This window comes from Erythrolamprus reginae, chromosome 1, assembly GCF_031021105.1.
Source record: "Erythrolamprus reginae isolate rEryReg1 chromosome 1, rEryReg1.hap1, whole genome shotgun sequence".
NCBI lineage: Eukaryota > Metazoa > Chordata > Lepidosauria > Squamata > Dipsadidae > Erythrolamprus > Erythrolamprus reginae.
Genome location: NC_091950.1, coordinates 150,558,252 through 150,579,394, shown reverse-complemented (window position 1 = coordinate 150,579,394; position 21,143 = coordinate 150,558,252). Strand labels below are relative to the sequence as shown.

The following is a 21,143-nucleotide window of genomic DNA, read 5'->3' as shown; positions in this document are numbered from 1 at the left end:
AGGCCTAAGGACCCCAGATGGACATGGAACCAATCAAATAGTATGATTGTGTTTGTTGTTGCTATGAGGGTGAGAGTGTGTGATTAGAGGTAATTTTATATTGTGGAATTATAATGTTATAAGATTCTCAGAGTCACCAGCCCAGAGTTGGGGAATCATATAAATGTGTTTTAAAAAGAAGAAATACGTGTACATGAAAGTTGCTACACACCATTGTTTCTTAATATGTGTGAGAGATTATCTGAGAATGCATAGCACAACTGTCACATGACAACAAAACACGAGGTACTCCTGAGTTAACAGCTTTTTACGCTGAATTTTATGTGCCTCGGGCAATTTTAAATTCTTAGCTGGTTATGCTACAGACAAAATTACCAACTTACTTTACTAGGGCCTTGAAAATGTTGGAATTACTGTAGGTAATTTCCAGTTTAGTTCGGACCAAACACATATTCCCAGTCAATCCTCATATCACGTTCAGAACAAGCACATATGCCACTCAGCACAGCTAATAAACACAACTTTAGTTGCTAAACATCAGCATCAGCATATTCATTTGCTAAATATGCCGTTGTCCATGAGAGCTAAATCAGAAAAAAGAGAAATCTTTAATTAAACTACAGTGCCTACCTGGAATGGGAAAATACTAAAATTCAAGGTGATGTTTCGTGTGATTGCCCAATGATAGGAATATTATTAGCCATTTGCACATAATTGTCAGCTGAAAATAAATATTGGACGACACAAGTGCTGGGTTTTCGTTTTGTCAGCATGAACAAATGGATTTACGGTCATCCTCCCACCTCATTTTGGTCCATGATCATAGTTAAACCCGCTCCCTCCCCCAACAAAACCCCATTCAAAGCATACAGACACATGAAATTGTGATGTTGCTTGCCTTGCAGCAAGCTCTCCTGGCAAGCACGCTTGTTGGCATGACACCACTTGATAATTAGAGTGCAACAGGAGTGATTGCTTCTGGCAGCCTGTCAGGACCAGAGCAAAGATACATTCTTCAAGCTGCTAATCCAGTGTTTCAGAGGAGCAAGCATGGGACTTGTCAAAGGATCTTGCCAAAGAGTTATACCTGAAAAAGGCTTTGTAGGTATGTAGAGGGAGGTTTCTGGGATTGAAATTCCCTGTCCATCCTCCCTCCCATTGCTTCTTTCTCAATTTACTCCCCCGAGGGCCAGATTTAAAGTCAGGTTATAATAAATTGATTTAAAGATTTAAATTTAAAGATTTAAAGTCAGGTTATAATAAACAGAAAACAAACAAACAAACAAACAAAACAACCCACATGCTGCTTAATAAATCAGACTGATAGTTAAAAATTGGCTCTTTTTTTGCAGACAAAAATACATTTGCAAGTGAAGTGAAAGAACTTGCCGGTGGCAGAGAGAAGTGGCATACATGTGTTTTAGGGGAAAGAAACTATATGATGAGCTTAAGCCTAAAAAGGGAGTATTTTCCGAAAACTGTAAACTCTAAAATGAGACACAAGATCCCCCTCTCTTCGTAACTTTTACTCAAACATTCCTGGAGTTCCTCCAACTTGATATAGGTTTTCGCTCACTAGATCTGGAAATGCTATACTGTATACACTAGTTAAAGCCACTTTGATATATAGCATTCAAAGTTTTGGAATCTGAAGCTACAGAACTGCTGCATCGTTCTTTGTAGTTTTAAGGACACCTTTTAACTAAGAAATCTCCCCACGCATTGTCATTTATTATTTTCTGGTCTGTTTTCCAAAATAATAGTACTGCTATTTTGCAGTGTGCAACTAGAATAAAGGATAGTGTAGTACAAACATCCACAGCAGTCTTTCATGCAATCATTTCGCTTCTTTTCCTCTTTCGGTACTCTCAGGCAAACCCAGTTTTGTTTCAGGGAATTCTCCCCTAAAAGATTTGAAGTATACCAGGAGAGTGAAAAATCCATTCCAACCGCATGACCACATCTTGCATGAAAAAAATGGCTCAGGTACAGTCATCACAAGAAATCTTGGATATATTATCTCCAAGACAGTATTCTCAAATCTGGCACCTCCAAATCTGTTGCATAAGAAGAAGCCATTTTCCTCAATCATCTGATGCACCGAAATGACAGTAGTTATAAACTAACACATCTGGCAGGTCCCAGGTGGAGGGAAAAATGATTTAAGTCCCTGCAAGTCCAGACAAAGGGTGGGGGCGGGGTTTCTAGCATTTGTAACATACCACCTGCAAGTCTGAGATTTTCCAGTCTGAAAGAAAGCAGAGCTTATAGTCCAACAGCAATTTCTGGTTGCATATAATGTTATTATTTGCACTGCAACAGAAATGGGTAATTCAGAAATGGGTAATTCAGTCTCTGATAATCAACCTCCATCAAAGTTCATCCCTTTGTTAGTTTTTCTGAATCTTCTCACTTCATTAAGGGAAATCCTCACATTTCACAGACAAATTACTTGTATGGGCTTCTGACCTTCCAGTGTGAGGCAGGAAATTAAAGATATACTTTTACATCTATCCCATTTCAGCTTTCCTTAAAGTACAAGATCTGGATGAATGTTGTACTTTGAGAATTAAATCACCATGGCCCCAAGCCTTTCCATTCCTCTTTTATGAAAGCCAGATTCTTTGTATTGCAGGAAGATAGCACCCACCCCTCTCCTAGAAAAAGGAAATATTCTAGAAAATATTAAAAAGACAGAATATTATATAGAATATCCCCAGAAACATGCTTTTAAGCAGAAAAAATACTCACTCTTAGTAGCCACCACCTTTGTCAATGTGCCATCAAGGAATGACCCAGCTCACTCATTCTCCCCACCCCCCACTATTGTTAATAGCCTGGACCAGTCTATTCTGCATAACAAAGATCTACCTCCTTCAGACAGCTATATTAGGAATTGCCCAAAGTAGTATCATTACAATATCATCCAGTAAGGCTCAGCCATACCTGAACCTCAGCCAAAATTGCCCCTGCCTGGCACCATGGGAATCTGACAGCCAATCAGAGTGCATTTCTTGCAAAGGAGTAGGAGGCCCTCAAGGCAGGGCCCAAGAGAGGGCATAAGAAAAGGAACTACTATTTATTTATTTATTTATTTATTTATTTATTTATTTATTTATTGGATTTGTATGCTGCCCCTCTCTGGAGACTCGGGGCGGCTAACAGCAATTATAAAACAGCATATAATAATAATCCAATACTAAAAACAGTTAAAAACCCATTATTATAAAAACCAAACATACATATTATAGACATACCATGCATAAAATTGTAAAGGCCTAGGGGGAAAGAGTATCTCAATTCCCCCATGCCTGGCGGCAGAGGTGGGTTTTAAGCAGCTTACGAAATGCAAGGAGGGTGGGGGCAATTCTAATCTCTGGGGGGAGTTGGTTCCAGAGGGCCTGGGCCGCCACAGAGAAGGCTCTTCCCCTGGGTCCCGCCAAGCGACATTGTTTAGTTGACGGGACCCGGAGAAGACCCACTCTGTGGGACCTAACTGGTCGCTGGGATTCGTGCAGCAGAAGGCGGTCCCTGAGATAATCTGGACCGGTGCCATGAAGGGCTTTATAGGTCATAACTCTCAGCACCTCTGCCCTTTATTTTTCTTCACCCAACTTCTGGAAGGATGTGATCTACCTTTTCTGTTCAGGAGCTCATGCCAAGTGCTCCTGTCCTCCGTTAAACCTTCTTTTCAAGCAACTTCCATGAATCCAATGTCTTTTCCCCACTTGGAACTGAACCCACAAGAATATTCCTTACAACAGTGTCTTTCATATCAACATATTTTCTGAAAGAAAGTCTCATCTGTCCATTTTTGCTCTGACTTTTTCAGAGGTACTTCACAACCAACAGCCAAACTCATGCTGATTCCTGAAGGACCAGATGGGTGATATTTAATTATCTGATCTAATAAGGCAAGAAAACCATTAATAATCCGGACCTGGATTGTGGGGGCAATAGCCTAGCTCTGTTAAAAAAGTGCTATTGCTAATATGTTGTAAGCCGCCCTGAGTCTAAGGAGAAGGATGGCATAAAAATTGAATAAATAAATAAAATAAAATAAAATAAAATAAAATAAAATAAAGAAATGAAATGAAATGAAATAATAAAATAAAATAAAATAAATAAAATAAAATAATAAAATATAATAAAATATAATAAAATAAAATAAAATGAAATGAAATAAAATAATTAAATAAAATAAATAAAATAAAATAAAATTAAATTAAATTAAATTAAATAAATAAATACATAAATAAATAAAAATCCATTCTCTGCCTCTCACTTTTAGTCCCCTGCCGCTGACCATGTTTCTTCATTTCCAAATTGCTTCTGCAGAGTAGAATATACAGAGAGAGGCACGTTCATTAAAAGCCAGGGCTGCTTGCCACACTGAGAAATGAAATGCAGAGCGTTCTAGACATTACATAATATCTGAAGCACAAGAAGCTTCAGGTCATTGGCTTTGGATAGAGACAAAACTGGTGCGGCGTGCATTTCCACAGCAACTCATCCCTTCCAAATTAATCAATGAACTGAAATACAACTTCCGATCTGGAAATTTTTCAACTGTTAGGATGCAATTCTTTGATTTTTACAAAAGATCTATACAATAATGTTCAATAAAGGCAACAGAGTTCACTTACCCAGGAAACTAAAAACAAATCAAAACCCTTAGTGCTTTTGCTCATACCCTTTTTGTTTGTTTTTAAATTAAGTAGAACGTTTCCAGTGTCACTACCAAACACAAAAAGAAAATGAACCAATGTCCTTTGAACAGACTTTTGTCTCAGTTCATCTAAAATGCTTTTTACTTAACTGCCACATAAAGATAACAATCGTTAATGAAAAGTTCAGTATTAACAAATGAAAATCCAGTCATTGCCTCCATACTGTCTCCTGAAACTTACGACAAGCCATAAATATCTGGGGTTAAGCCCAGACTCGTAGAAATTTTCACAACCCATCCATTATTATTATTGCTTCTTTAGATATAGGAGTAAATGCTTTGTATGAGAAGCTTTGCGACCTTACAAGGAATAGAATAGGTTCTTTACGGGGCAAAGTTACGGGGGTATTCCCCAGTAGCAAATAAAACAAGGCTTGCTGCTTCCCCGTGTCTGAATATTTCTACAGAGTAGAAATTGAAGACAATGCTTTTTGAATATGGAATGTGATTTTCCAAAGGGCTGAAGGCTTTTTTTTAATCTGTGGAAATCTTCAGCTAAATATTATTCCTAAACTATTCCCTTTTGTTCTTTCCATAGCTTAAGTGCGTCCAAATACACTGTTTTGGATATAGTGTTTTTAAATGGCTCTTTAGACACAAGGGCTGTCAGTCGTCTTAAATACTGTTCTTGCTTTGATGAAAAAACAAGGATAAAAAAACCCGAGAGAATGTAACAATATTCTTTTTCCACAGTATGAAGAGAGAAGGATAACAATTCTCATCCCTTAGAATTTGAGAGGAAGGAATATTCTTTTGGACTGATTCTACACAGTAGAGGTGAAGAATTCAGGCAGGGGAATGAAAGTATAGCTCCAATTCTCAATGAAAAATGCTAAACTGTACAACATAAATTATGAAGTATTGGCATCAACATTATTGTGGATGCATAGGACAACGGGAATTGACAGGATGGAGACAGGGGCATGTTACGCTCCGGTAAATGCTGATACTGTAAGAACCAGAAATATGTAGGAAAATCCTGTGATTTTTCTGCTAGGCAATATGAATGCGATAATATGGAAATGAAGTTAGAAAATACAGAAAAAGTGATTTAGAGACCCCCAAAATGAATAAGAGAAGGTGGGGGGGAGGGAGGGAGGGAGGGAGGGAGGGAGGGAGGGAGGGAGGGAGGGAGGAAGGAAGTTTTAACTTCTTTTTCATTTAATTTATAGGCAATTGCAACTTTACCTGAGAATGAAAGAATATTGTTATATAGAGGGGGGCATGTAGTGCAAGGCAAGTAGTGAAAATTGTAAAAATTGTTAAATTAAAAGAGAAAAATCAGTCATCTTGATGGAAATTTTAAAAATGAAGAGAGCTAAACAAGAAGCCTTTAGTATACTGTTTGGAATTTAAAATTACAGTGATGAAAAGATTTGCGAGTTAAACAAATGAGGGAGGTCTGAAAGGGATATTTTAGAGATTTATATAAGAATGATAGTAGGCTAAAAAGTTAAATTTCTTATATCACGCCTTTACTTTCTTCAGCATAGTATTACTTACTTCTTTTCTACAATCTGCATAACTCATAAAGGGACAGGATAATTGGAATGTATATATTTATATATGTAGTAGTGAACGGTAAGCCACATGCAAGGGATTAATCTCTTCATTAAAATAACAGATGTGTATGTGTACATCTGTGTGTAAATAATACTTATGTCAAATTGCCAGGAAAAAACAACATTGTATTACGATCCCTTGTAACCATCTCTGAAATTCAAATGGAAGGGCAATCAACTCCCATTTCAAAGTACACAGAAATTATAAAGTGAGATCATGTGCATTATGAAATAAATAGGCTAATATTAGCCACTTAGTTTTTCATTGTTTCAGGTCAGTTAATTAGTTATTATGGCATCATTCATGATATTCATACCATAATTAAATATTTCATTATTGTGTTTATTAATATTCATTTATTATAACAACAAAGGTATTTTATTCAAAGTGCTTTATCTTGATTGCTTTTTAAATATTCTGTTTTCCTTATGATGTTTATTTATTTATTTTGTCCAATACAAAATGAAAGTTAAAGAGAATAAAAACATATAGTAGTAAGTAGAAAGGATAGAAGAAAAGATATGAGAATAGGATACATCAATGAAGAGTAGAGGAAAGGATATATGAATGGGAGAAAAGATATATAAAATATAGGAGAGACAATTGGACAGGGGACGGAAGGCACCCTAGTGCACTTATGCTCGTCCCTTATTGACCTCTAAGGAACCTGGTGAGGTCAATCGTGGATAGTCTAAGGGAAAAATGTTGGGGGCTGGGGGTTGACATGACAGAGTCCGGTAATGAGTTCCACGGTTTGACAACTCGGTTGCTAAAGTCATATTTTTTACAGTCAAGTTTGGAGCGGATTTGAGTGGATTCTTGTTTGCCAACAGAGATGCTGAAATTGATTTCTCTTCTTCCAGTCATTTTTCTTCTTCTAGAATGGCACACATTCATGTAGCTACAGAGATTTGGTTTCATTCCTGTTCCTCTAGACCAGCATCCAACTGGTACTGGATGCCTTAGCTATTAAAATAATCATCATCATTAATACCATCATCCCCCAATGAGGCCCTACCTTGACATGATTGTGGGTTTGCATGCTCTGAAGAAAATGAAAGTTATGGCAGAGTTTCAATGGACAGTTCTCATCAGAAGAGTTAGATGAAAAGTGTTTCTCCCATAAACAATATAATGAGACATAACTTACAGAATCCTGACCAAATTCAGTCATCACTTGAGTAAACAAGGATCATGCTAGATACTGGGATTCCTGGACATCTGATTACAGAACTAAGGACTATTGGCTGAGCAATGGGGCCAGCAGCTTCAAAATTACTAGAAGAAATGTTGCTCACTCATTGCAAACAAACAAAGATAGAAAACAAAGAAATAATTATTTGCTATTGCCCAATCAAGTCCAATGAGAAGATACCTGACATGAATGCACCAGTTTTAAAAAAAGAAAAACTTCAGAATCAGAAGTAACACAACAAGGCTGGTAGTTCAATGTCGTCTATTATACAAAATAAAGTATTCACAGACGTAGAATTGGAAACATAGAAACACAGTAGACTGACGGCAGAAAATGACCTCATGATCCATCTAGTCTGCCCTTATACTATTTTCTGTATTTTATCTTAGGATGGATATATGTTTATCCCAGGCACGTTTAAATTCAGTTACTGTGGATTTACCAACCACGTCTGCTGGAAGTTTGTTCCAAGCATCTACTACTCTTTCAGTAAAATAATATTTTCTCATGTTGCTTTTGATCTTTCCCCCAACTAACTTCAGATTGTGTCCCCTTGTTCTTGTGTTCACTTTCCTATTAAAAACACTTCCCTCCTGGACCTTATTTAACCCTTTAACATATTTAAATGTTTTGATCATGTCCCCCCTTTCCCTTCTGTCCTCCAGACTATACAGATTGAGTTCATTAAGTCTTTCCTGATACGTTTTATGCTTAAGACCTTCCACCATTCTTGAAGCCCGTCTTTGGACCCGTTCAATTTTGTCAATATCTTTTTGTAGATGAGGTCTCCAGAACTGAACACAGTATTCCAAATGTGGTCTCACCAGCACTCTATATAGCGGGATCACAATCTCCCTCTTCCTGCTTGTTATACCTCTAGCTATGCAGCCAAGCATCCTACTTGCTTTCCCTACCGCCTGTCTGCACTGTTCACCCATTTTGAGACTGGAAAAACTGCAAAGATCTACCCAGGGCAAATCCTCTTTTTGCTGTTATTTCAACTTTTCCTCTTTCTCCTCTTTTATTCAAGCCGCATTTCTCATATTTCTTTGGATTGAACAGATGAAAATCACGAAATACAAAGATCTATAAATAGGAGTAAACTGTGACAACAGAAAGCAATGATAGCACAAGTAGTAACAAGTGATTTGGGTACAATTCCAAAACATCCTGAGTACCACTTAATCAGCATTGGTATTGACACATTCATAATCATCATCAGTCAATTGCAAAAAGAAAAAAAGCAGCTTTACTTGAACAACTTACATCCTGCGATGATTGCTTTAACACCATCAAACTGCCTATCTGCCTATCCCAATTCCTCAAGAAAGACTTGGATAAAAATGCCAGATCCAATCTAAACATCTGGCTAACAGTGTGACCAACCATAATAATACAATTTCTTGTTCCTGAAGGAAACAACTAATGAGATTTTCTCTGGGTGAACTAAGCAGAGGCTAAATCTTCTTAGTGCCAAAGAGCAGGGGGGGGAGGGGGGAATTTTATTACTCTGCAGCGGCTTTGCTGCTGAGTTAGACATCAGGACATTTCATTTAAAAAAAAAAAATCTTTAAGTGAAATCTTCCCTTGGTTTTAGCAAGAGTTTAGCCCAGCGGTGAAATCTACTTACCTTCCCTACAGGTTCGGAAGCTGTGCAATTTGTGTGTGCGCCCACAATTTTCATGCTTTTTTACTCTCTGAGCATGTGCAGAAGGCTTTGTGGATGCACAGAGGGTTAAAAAACAAAAATGGCGGCATCCAGGTGGGTGGGTTGGTGGAGCTTCAGGTTGGCTTCACTACTGGTTCTTCGAATCACCGGCCATCGCTGCAACCGGTACACCTGAACCAGGCTGAACCGGTAGCACTTCAGCCCTGGTTTACACTTATCCAAGTGAAAACACTGAAGTCTTGTTTGAAAAAGCGGATAGAATCTGCTTTTGTAGCAACACTGGCAGCAACAGTCTCACAGCTGAATATCCATTACACACCCAAGCCTGCATTCCTGTTTTCTGCTATCTGACTGGAATCCAGAAATTAACCCATGCCAGGCTCCTTAAACCCTGCTTAAGAAGATGGGAGGGAAACAATGGCATTAAACCCCATTCGGCTTGAGGACCATAAACTCCCTTTCTCTACCTCATAGAAACATGAGGAATTTTTTCGGCACCCATCGCTCATTCCGAGAACTCAGGTGACAGACTTCACGAGACATCTTGGCTTTACTTTCTGTCATTTATTCTGTAGTACTCATCACTCTGGCACTCTATAAACATTTGACTCATGCCATCTGTTCCTCAGGCAGAAGCCTATGACCTTCACGCTGTCCAGAAAATTCATCTGTTCCCACCATTCCTTTTCCTACACTGGCTCCCAAATATGCTGCCCGGGTTGAAGCCTCTACTATAGATTGAGGGCAGTGGCAGGAGCAATCATGACATAGCATAGTAAGCTTTGCTTACTGGGCTCAGTTAATATTGACTCTTGGCAATACTGTACAAACCACGTTAGGGGCTGTAGTCCATTGGACTCTTTTACAGAAGAAGCAAAGAGTAAATGAAATAAATCCAAAAAGATTCTTCTAGATGCAAAACTCAAGAGCAGTGAGCCCTCCCACAAAGTATGTTTGCATGAGTTGTGGATATTAGCGTTAGCATTTGCCTATTTCTGCCCATTTGATTTTTGAGGAATTTTACAAAGAGGGCTAAAAATGCCTTTGGGGCTTCTTTTGTGAATACAGTGTTCCCTCGATTTTCGCGGGTTCGAACTTCGCGAAAATCCTATACCACGGTTTTTCAAAAAATATTAATTAAAAAATACTTTGCAGGTTTTTTTCTATACCATGATTTTTCCCGCCCGATGACGTCATACATCATCGCCAAACTAATAATTTTTGCAAATAAATAACAAAAAAAATAATTGTTAATAAATAATTATGTTTATAAATATCAGGATTACTAAGTGTCTTATTCACTGGTGAATACCAGTAATAATGGTGAGTAAATGGTTAAGGGAATGGGAAATGATAATTTAGGGGTTTAAAGTGTTAAGGGAAGGCTTGTGATACTGTCCATAGCCAAAAATGGTGTATTTACTTCCGCATCTCTACTTCGCGGAAATTCGACTTTTGCGGGCGGTCTCGGAACGCATCCCCCGCGAAAATCGAGGGAACATTGTATTATTGAGGAAAAAGAAAACAGGGCCCTCTTAATTCTACCCAATATCATAAATCCCTGTTTAAAAACTGACTGAAGTTTGCTAAGAGAAACATTGTGTTTCATGTTTTGCTGCAGTTTTTCTGTGTAATCTAGAGGAAACAACTGTCTTGTATCAAGCATAGATGGTAAAAAAAAGTAATTTGGTGCAATAGAGAAGATTAGAGAACATCTGCTATCATACAACATAAGTAATGGCAAAAAACCAAATGCTTGCTTGCATGGAATCTATTTTGATGGTGCACCAGGGTGTTTGTGCCCCAAAGCTAAATTCCTTGTGATGGCAGTCCTCATCACCTACCGTCCATGCTGTCTTCACGACGTATATTGAAGTTTTCGTAGGAATCCCTGCGGATGAGAGGATCTGATGTGTTGTAGTCCACTGAGACGCTTGGGCCATTCTCTAAATGTTCCATGCCTGAGAAGCAAAGATAGTGTAATTTCAGAATCAGAGCTTTTGGTGTGGAGGCAATGAGGGGGAAAAACATGATAAAGCAAAGATGAGAAATCAGAAGAAATAAGATAAAATGGTAGCAGGTCTAATCTATACACCTCAGTATGAGAAAGTCAAGACATGAAGCCAGATTGCCCAATGAAGCTACTGAAGCAAAGAGGTACTGTATCTAGAATCGAGGCAATAGCCAAAGAACTTGTCCAAGGAGTAAGAAAGTATACTGCTCAAAAAAATAAAGGGACCACTCAAATAACACATCCTAGATCTGAATGAATGAAATATTCTCATTGAATACTTTGTTCTGTACAAAGTTCAATGTGCACAACAGCATGTGAAATTGACTGTCAATCAGTGTTGCTTCCTAAGTGGGCAGTTTGATTTCACAGAAGTTTGATTTACTTGGAGTTATATTGTGTTGTTTAAGTGTGCCCTTTATTTTTTTGAGCAATGTATATAGATCCGGGAACAATTACACACAAAATGACCTCTCTGTTTACTGTAAGAACAGTAGTTATTCAGGAATGTAATGGATGGAATTTTAGTTCACTGGACAAGGGGAAATGGCTATCTGTTTGTGGAGTACTTGCGGCCCCTGGTAACTCAGCAATTATCTGCTAATATTGATTCTACTGTGGATTTTGAATCTTTCAGTACTGATACAAGGGGAAAAGCAATTATATCAGGCCCCTTATCCTGGTAGAAAGTTTAACAAAACAAATGTACAATTTCTGAGGCCTGTAAAATGGAGAGGGGTGAAAGAAAGCCAATTGTGAGGATTAGAAAAAAGTAAATACCTTGAATCTTCTCGGGACCATAGGAGAATACAAATTCCACCTTCCCATACTCAGGAAATCGCTCATCTGGTTTATTTCATTTTTTAAAAAAGAAAAGACAAAGTGGCATTCAGTAGGTATCTTCTTTGAACAGATGAGGCATTATAGAGTAGCCTGTGTATAGATCTAAACATACAAGACCACTGGTGGTCCAATCAAGTGTCTAAGCAGAGATAAGAAAAAAGATACTGGGAAGACCAGAGGAAGTTTGATCAGCTGGTGATTTCAAGCCTGAATTCAATTACAGTGGGAGGAAGGTAGGGCTCTAGGCAGATCGGCTGGTGGGCTGGTACACAGGGTATGTGGAGAAAAGTACATCAGTTTTGTCCTAAATCATCCATGCGTCTAGATCTTTTTTTCCCCATGCAAAATCCAGAAGACCAAATTGCTCCAAGTTTCCATTTGGCTGGCTCATAATGACTTACCCAAACCAGTCCCTCTAAACTTCCAAACCACTATGCCTTTTTTTTGTGCATGAAGCAAGACAGATGCTCTCGTTCACACTTCTAAATATTATAAATATACTCAGGCTGGTAATGGTGTTGTAGTAATGGCCCAGTCTACAGGACTTGTTGCACTTTGTAAGAGATATTGCAGAATGGGAACAGAAGATTCTCCATTTCCCGACAGGAAAATTTAATTCAAGGTTCTCATGCTGCAAAAATTATAGTCCTCTCTTTGGCTATTCCTTCGGTGAGAAGATTTCAGAACTTCATTGTTTCGTCTGCCTCTCTATTCCATTACGCAATGATGGCTCAACCTCAATCAGCATCGGTGGAGCCAACCCAATTCCAATTCTAAAATATGGTGAGGTTTTTTTGCACCTGATCTCTGCCCTGTCTATGTTTTTGAGAGGAGGCAACCCCCATTTATTTTGCTTCATTTGGGAAACTTATCCTCTTCAAGCATACACAGGGATTTGTAACAAAGCACAAAAGTCCCCCCTCTTTCTAGTGGAGTTAAGAATTTCCTTTTGGATAGCATTGCCCCTGGAATGGCTGACGACCATACAATCATTATTTTCTCAAGCACTGATTTTTGTCCACTACTGGCAAAACAATTAGAGTAGGATCTGCTGAATATAAAAATGACCAATTAAAATCTCATTTAGCAATCAAAAAAGAAGATAAATAGGGAAAAATTGTTAAAATGTGATCAGCCAATTTAATGAAAATAGTAAATAATATAGATGTAGGATAGAGAAGTATAGATATATGTGTGTATGTATGTATATATATATATGTAAAGCTAGAAGTGTAAATATATCTGGAAATGAAATAGTTGCGAAAGTGGTTAGTATTTACTTTATTTGTTTATATTTCATGTATTTTTATATATCTTGTTTACAAGTTGCTTTTTTATAAGTAAACTTAATAAAATTAGCATCTGGAGAAAAACAAGAAGATAGAAACATAGAAACATAGAAGACTGATGGCAGAAAACGACCTCATGGTCCATCTAGTCTGCCCTTATACTATTTCCTGTATTTTATCTTACAATGGATATATGTTTATCCCAGGCATGTTTAAATTCAGTTACTGTGGATTTTCCAAGCATCTACTACTCTTTCAGTAAAATAATATTTTCTCACGTTGCTTTTGATCTTTCCCCCAACTAACTTCAGAATGTGTCCCCTTGTTCTTGTGTTCACTTTCCTATTAAAAACACTTCCCTCCTGAACCTTATTTAACCCTTTAACATATTTAAATGTTTCGATCATGTCTCCCCTTTTCCTTCTGTCCTCCAGACTATACAGATTGAGTTCATTCTTTCCTGATACGTTTTATGCTTAAGACCTTCCACCATTCTTGTAGCCCCTCTTTGGACCCGTTCAATTTTGTCAATATCTTTTTGTAGGTGAGGTCTCCAGAACTGAACACAGTATTCCAAATGTGGTCTCACCAGCACTCTATATAAGGGGATCACAATCTCCCTCGTCCTGCTTGTTATACCTCTAGCTATGCAGCCAAGCATCCTACTTGCTTTTCCTACCGCCCGACCACACTGCTGACCCATTTTGAGACTGTCAGAAAGATAAAGATGGTAAAATAAAGAGGGGGGCAGAATCATAGACCTAAATACCAACTTTGATACATTTCAGATATGACCTAACTTAACATAATCGAAAACTACATAGAGTATCTGAGAATGATAATATAAAACAATGGAATGCCATGTGATGGTTACAATCACAGTGCATATAATTCCTTATCTGAACTTCTCACAAGTGCTCTCTAAATAAAGTGAAATGCCTTCTAAACTGAAAATATACTAACAATATTGATTTTTCCTCCCAAACACATACCCTGGTACCATAGAGTGAACTGTTCTAGAAAAGCCACAACTTGGTAGCAATGGTCCCCCCAATGCCATGCATTTTATTACTATGAATCACCCATTCACTCTCTTTTGTTGAACAACATTGTCTTTACCTTTAAAGGCATCATCCAGGTCCTCTTTATTGAAGACAATAGCCAAATCATGAATGGCACAGGTATGGAACTGCACCCGAAAGATTACATCCCGCGTCGGGCTACGGAATTCCTTGTGATAGCATTTCAGCTGCCAGTGAAAGAGGGCATAAAGGAAACAAAATGAAACATGCCATCACCTGGGAACCTACCTGAGAATAGGAATGTTTCTAGCCACTTGCAGAAATTTTATACAGTGGTACCTCTACCTAAGAACACCTCTACTTGCATACTTTTCTAGATAAGAACCGGGTGTTCAAGATTTTTTCGCCTCTTCTCAAGAACCAATTTCCACTTACAAACCCAAGTCGCCGAAATTGTAACTGGGAAAGGCAGGGAAAAGCCTCCGTGGGGCCTCTCTAGGATTCTCCTGGGAGGAAATAGGGCTGGAAAAAGGTGAGGAGAAGCCTCTGTGGGGCCTCTCTAGGATTCTCCTGGGAGGAAATAGGGCTGGAAAAAGGTGAGGAGAAGCCTCTGTGGGGCCTCTCTAGGAATCTCCTGGGAAGAAACAGGGCCAGAAAAGGTGGGGAGAAGCCTCTGTGGGGCCTCTCTAGGAATATCCTGGGAGGAAACAGGGCCGGAAAAGGTGGGGAGAAGCCTCCATGGAGCCTCTCTAGGAATCTCCTGGGAGGAAACAGGGCCTCCACCCTCCCTGTAGTTTCCCCAATCACACGCATTATTTGCTTTTACATATGAGAAAAATGGGTTCTTCTTACAAACTTTTCTACTTAAAAACCTGGTCACAGAATGAATTAAGTTCATAAGTAGAGGTACCACTGTACTTGAGTCCTTTGTTGCTGCAAAGAAGTTATTTCTCTGCATTTCTCCACAAAGAAACTGAACTCTCCCTAAGTACATGTAATATGAACTACAGGTTGTGACATTCGTAAGCCTCCTATTCTGGAGTCTTTAAATGGGGTGCCAACTTTTACAATCTAAAGACCTACAGTGATAAAAATGAAAACGTACAACTTTTGACTCTTACCAAAATATCTCCCTTTAAGAGGAGTCCCGGTTCTATGGTGATACAGATGCTCGTCTGGCTGTCTCCCTGCACATTGCTATAAAGAAGTCGAAAGAAGCAAAATGTGGAAGACAATCAAAGCAACTCAATAGCTAAGATTCACTTCATCTGCCATATCCAGGCAACAATCAAGCTGGTGTCACAAAATGTCAAATCAAGACCAGGAAAACCCAGGTTTCAAGTTACTAGTCCATCACTCTCCCTCATTCTAATTTACTTCACAGGGTTGTTTGGGGGAAATACATGGGAGAAACAACTGCTATACATAACTCATTGAACTTCTTGAGAATTTTTTTCTCCCCTCTTCCATTTTAGTGTTTCTATTTTTGCTTTGTGCTACATTTGCTAAATCATTTTTACTGATCTGCTTAGATCTGCTGTGATCAGCATTAGAAACTGATCCAGTAGTTTACTTGTAGTAAATAGATGAAGCTCTGGATGAAGAGCCACATAAATGATGACTTTTCAGGAATGACCTCATCAAATTTTGTCCTATCTATCTATATCATTTACTGAATAGAAGGGAAAGCAATAAAGAGGATGTCCTGTTTCATATTTTTTCTTCGATAAAAGTTTCATGGAGATTGATTGCATGTATACATCAAACTGATTAATAAATGGTTGATTTAAATTCAATTAGATAGAAGACTAAATAAACTTTAATCAGTGAAGTTATTTCTCTCTGGATAGTTGTGAGCCAATAATGCTTTTCCAACCTCTCTCCGAATTTAAACAATAAAATGAAGGCTAACTCTGTGTAATTATCTCTAACTCTTTAGGGGAAAGGCAATATATAAGTGTAAAACTGCATAAATAAAATTAAGCTGAAAGCTATGAAGGGAAGAGTGGGAAAAGATATAGAGCTGCTAAGTCTCCTCAGAGTCTTTATAAAGCTTGGTTTCAGAAGAAAGAAAGAAAGAAAGAAAGAAAGAAAGAGGGAGGGAGGGAGGAAGAAAGAAAGAAAGAAAGAAAGAAAGAAAGAAAGAAAGAAAGAAAGAAAGAAAGAAAGAAAGAAAGAAAGAAAGAAAATTATAACGGAAACTCCATTTACTAGATTCCTGATGTGTAGACCGGTTGCATTGCCTGATATATCTTGAGGAAGGGCCGGCAGCCTAGGAAACATAAAAGACAGAGAAAAAGGGACCTTCATTACAGATTAGTTACAGGGGAGGCAACGTAAAGGGTCCAAGGCAAACAGTCCCACTGGAGGGGTGGATTAGGGGTGGATTCCTCCCAGTTCAGACCGGATCACCCGAACTGGTAGTGACCCACTGGTGACATCACAACGGCATCACAGATCCAGTTCGATTGGTACCGGTCCATGGACACCGCCATCTTTTGGGGGAGATTTTTTTCTGAATTTTTTATTGTTTGGAAGTTTTTTCCTCTGCTGCTGCTGCTTGTAAAAGGGCCCCCTGGATTTATACTTACCTTTATTATTTCACATGAAGCACAGCTGATCAGCTCCTCAGCTGTGTTTCGGGCTGATTCTAGCTACTGAGCATGAGCAGAAGCAGAATTGCATGAGAGGACTCGCATGTGCAGGCAAGCGTATCGAGCGTGCCCATGTGTAACATTGTGATGCGAACGGGTGGCAGAGGAGAATGACAATACCCTCCTTGTAACAAACCATTTTGTGTCAATGCTAGAAGTTGTGGGAAGCAGTAAGGCGTGTTCAAGCAGTAGGTTTATACTTTATTTTGAGGCACAGTTTAACTACAGTGTTTAGACACATGCTGGCTGGGCAAATTCTGGGAGATGAAGTCCATGCATCTTCAAATTCCTGTGGGTGGCTAACATTGGTTTAACGCTTTGTCTGCTCAAATTTGATATGGGACTCTGTTAAGAGTTCAGATAAAATAAACTAAGATAGCTTTCGGTTTGTGAATTATATGCCCAACATCCAGACCAGCCAAGATCAAGTTATGGAGAGACATATATTTTGATGAATCTAACCATGCACTATTTTAGACTGCTGAAAGCTTATCCTTCTTGTTAGGATACAAATCACTCTATAATGCATTAGGGGCCCGGGGGAAGAGCCTTCTCTGTGGTGGCCCTGGCCCTCTGGAACCAATTTCCCCCTGGAGATTAGAATTGCCCCCACCCTCCTTGCCTTTCATAAGCTCCTTAAAACCCACCTCTGCCGTCAGGCATGGGGGAACTGAGATATTCTTTCGCCCTAGGCCTTTACAATTTATGCATGGTATGTTTGTTTGTATGTATGTTTGGTTTTACAAATAAGGGTTTTTTAGTTGTTTTAGTATTGGATTTACATGCTGGTTTTTATTACTGTTGTTAGCCGCCCCGAGCCTACGGAGAGGGGCGGCATACAAATCAAATCAAATCAAATCAAATCAAATCAATAAATAAATAGGAGGACGTTAGCCAAGGTAGCTCTATTTTTTGCTCTCCTCAAACATCCTGATTAGGACTATGACATCTGAATTCAGTGGAGTAAATTGTAATTGTTGTGTCTTTTAACACAGATAGATTTTACATCTTTTTGCTAGTCCCTTCTTGGATTTATTTACTCAGAGAGCTAAGCCCTCTTTATAGCAACAAAGACTGAAGGTAGTTTGTGGAATAGGAATAGGAAGAAGAATGCAGAAACAGTAGAAGAGGCTTCACCATTGTCAGCTACTAAATGTTGCTCCCAGGAAATGTGAAATCCCTTTAAACACAACCCTAGAACATCAGTGGGAACAACCGATTTCCCATCTTGCTTTCTATTTCTATAGAGCAGTGTTTCCCACTTGAAGGTATCTGGACTTCAACTCCCAGAATTCCCCAGCCAGCATTCGCTGGTTGGGGAATTCTGGGAGTTGAAGTCCAAATATCTCCAAGTGGCCAAGGTTGGGAAACACTGCTATAGAGAATGTACCAGGGGAGATCATTCAAGAACAGCTTTCTCCCACTGACTCTTGAAAATGGTGTCATCCGTTCTGTCAATTCAGCATGCTTACAACCTTGTTCCTTTGGAACCTGTCTGGCCATAATAAAGAAAGTAAAGTAGTAAAGAAAAAGAAGATGTAATGACCCTTATGGTCAGTAGTGGGTTCCTACTGGAACGGTAAAGGAAGCTGCACCGGTAGCAAAAGTTGAGCTGCCCACACAGCTTCGGGTGTCTTGCATGCACCCAGTGTGTTTTTGCTTCTGCTCACGAGGGGACTCTTGCACATGTGAGATTTCAGTGATTTTTTGCTTCTGCGCATGCACAGAAGCAAAAACACACTGGGATTCACACACATGCACACAAGACACCCGAAACTGAGCACACAGTGCACCAATAGTGGCTGTAGGAGCAATCCCCCCCTGCTTATGGTGTCTTTCCACCCACTGGAGACCTATAATTGAATGGAATCCATAATGTGTGATGGAAAGGTCAGTTACCTCCTTTGGATTCAAAGTTGGGTATTCCATGCATGATGACATGATGCAAGAAGAGGGGCTTGTTGTTCATTTTGATGGTGCCAGACAGCAGACCGCTGAAGTAATGGACGTATCTAGAGTAGAAACCAAAATAGCATCAGGGTATTTCGATAGCATATTTATACTTCAATGAGTCATTAGAGTTGAAGGGGCCATTTAGGCCATCACAAGTCTAAAACCTCTGTGTGGAAGTTTTTCAAATATTTGGATAGATACCAGATAGATAGATAGATAGATAGATAGATAGATAGATAGATAGATAGATAGATAGATAGATAGATAGATAGATAGATAGATAGATAGATAGACAGACAGACAGACAGACAGACAGACAGACAGACAGACAGACAGACAGACAGACAGACAGACAAGACAGAGACGCACGCACACAAAGAGACAGAGAGAGAAAGAGAGAGACAGAGACAGACAGAGAGATAGGGATGGATGGATGTAGACAGACAGACAGACGGACGGACAGACAGACAAAAATAAATATAGGCAGGCAGACTGACTGACTGCCTTCTCAAATAATTTAAAGATTTGGGGAGAGTGCTTCTTTTATTAAAATACCAGTCTTTCTTTGTTATTTCAAGTTATCATTGGGAGGGGTGGATGTATTCTTATACTTTTCTTTCTTTCAGTCTCTCTTGTTGTGAGCCACCCTGAGTCTTTGGAGAGGGGCAGCATACAAATCTAATAAATTATTATTATTATTATTATTATTGTTGTTGTTGTTGTTGTTGTTGTTACTATTATTATTTTTGCCTTTAGAGCAAACATGAGAAAGAAAAGCAAAGTGATGTTTCTACTTTCAACAATTACACATACATGAATGCAAGAAATATTAATGATAATTGTTTTCAGCACTGAAAAGACTGCCATAAGAAAGATCCTTCCCCAATGTTGGATACCGATTGAAGTTTTCATTATGTCCTTCAAAAATGAAATTCATGCAAATAAGCTTTAGAGGCTACAAGTCCAAATATCTTTTGCTATCAAAAATGCTGCACACAGATGTTTGCTGTCTCAGCACCACCAAGTGAAATTGACTGGAAATGCATTAGAAGCTGAAGGAAATTCAGTAGGAATTTCAGCATTTTCTGTGTTCTGAGAATCATTATCTGCATTTGCAACTACAATATCTACAAATATTAAAGTTCTCCGGGCAAAACCAGTTGATTCTACATTAGTTAAATAAATATATTTTTTCAACCGAAGAATGATATGTAACCGCAGAAGAACCCCAGAACCCCAACAGAAACTTGTAGAAGATGGAAGCTAAAGTTCTGAACTGGGTTATGATTATGGCTGAAGCCTACTTTACCTCTAACTAAGTGTTGGTTATGACCTATAAAGCTCTTCATGGCACTGGACCAAATTATCTCAGGGACCACCTTCTGCTGCACGAATCCCAGCGACCAGTTAGGTCCCACAGAGTGGGCCTTCTCCGGGTCCCGTCGACTAAACAATGTCATTTGGCAGGACCCAGGGGAAGAGCCTTCTCTGTGGCAGCCCCGGCCTTCTGGAACCAACTCCCCCCCAGAGATTAGAATTGCCCCCACCCTCCTCGCCTTTCATAAGCTTCTTAAAACCCACCTCTGCCGTCAGGCATGGGGGAATTGATATTCTTTCCCCCTTAGGCCTTTACAATTTATGCATGGTATGTTTGTATATATGTTTGGTTTTATAATAAGGGTTTTTAATTGTTTTACTATTGGATTGTCACTTGTTGTTCTATCACTGTTGTTAGCTGCCCCGAGTCCACGGAGAGGGGCAGCATACAAATCCAATCAATCAATCAATGATTTAATCACTATGCAATTACTTTTAAGTATGTAATCTAAGCCTGCTTTACCTCTAACTATATGATTTGTTAAATTTTGGTTCTGAACAATAAAAAATACTGAGACATACTCTTTGTACACAAACAGAAAGTGTCCTATTAATGTGAATTAAGAGATTCAGTGAGTCCTCTGATCATCTCTATATAGAGAAGTGGGGCTCTTGCCACAAAATCAGGAGGTTTGTTTGTTGATTGATTGATTGATTGATTGATTGATTGATTGATTGCATTTATATGCCACTCACTCCAAACAGACTCTGAGCAGCTAACAAGTATAAATTCAATATAAGTAAAAAAACAATAAAAAACATCACTAAAATCACATGCATTATAAAACCAATAACCCAGACCTGCTGGAAAAGCCAGGTTTTAACAGCTTTCCAGGAA

The 21,143-nt window shown here is 38.8% G+C and overlaps 1 protein-coding gene across 1 annotated transcript in view; it reads right to left on the bottom strand.

Moving 5' to 3' along the window:
• Window positions 1–21,143, bottom strand: part of TNS1 (tensin 1) — a 543,368-nt gene that overhangs the window by 106,122 nt on the left and 416,103 nt on the right. The window contains 7 exon segments of the mRNA XM_070729764.1: window positions 2,768–2,799; window positions 10,997–11,117; window positions 11,948–12,013; window positions 14,419–14,548; window positions 15,443–15,518; window positions 16,533–16,593; window positions 18,875–18,987. Coding sequence (XP_070585865.1) covers window positions 2,768–2,799; window positions 10,997–11,117; window positions 11,948–12,013; window positions 14,419–14,548; window positions 15,443–15,518; window positions 16,533–16,593; window positions 18,875–18,987 — 599 coding nt within the window.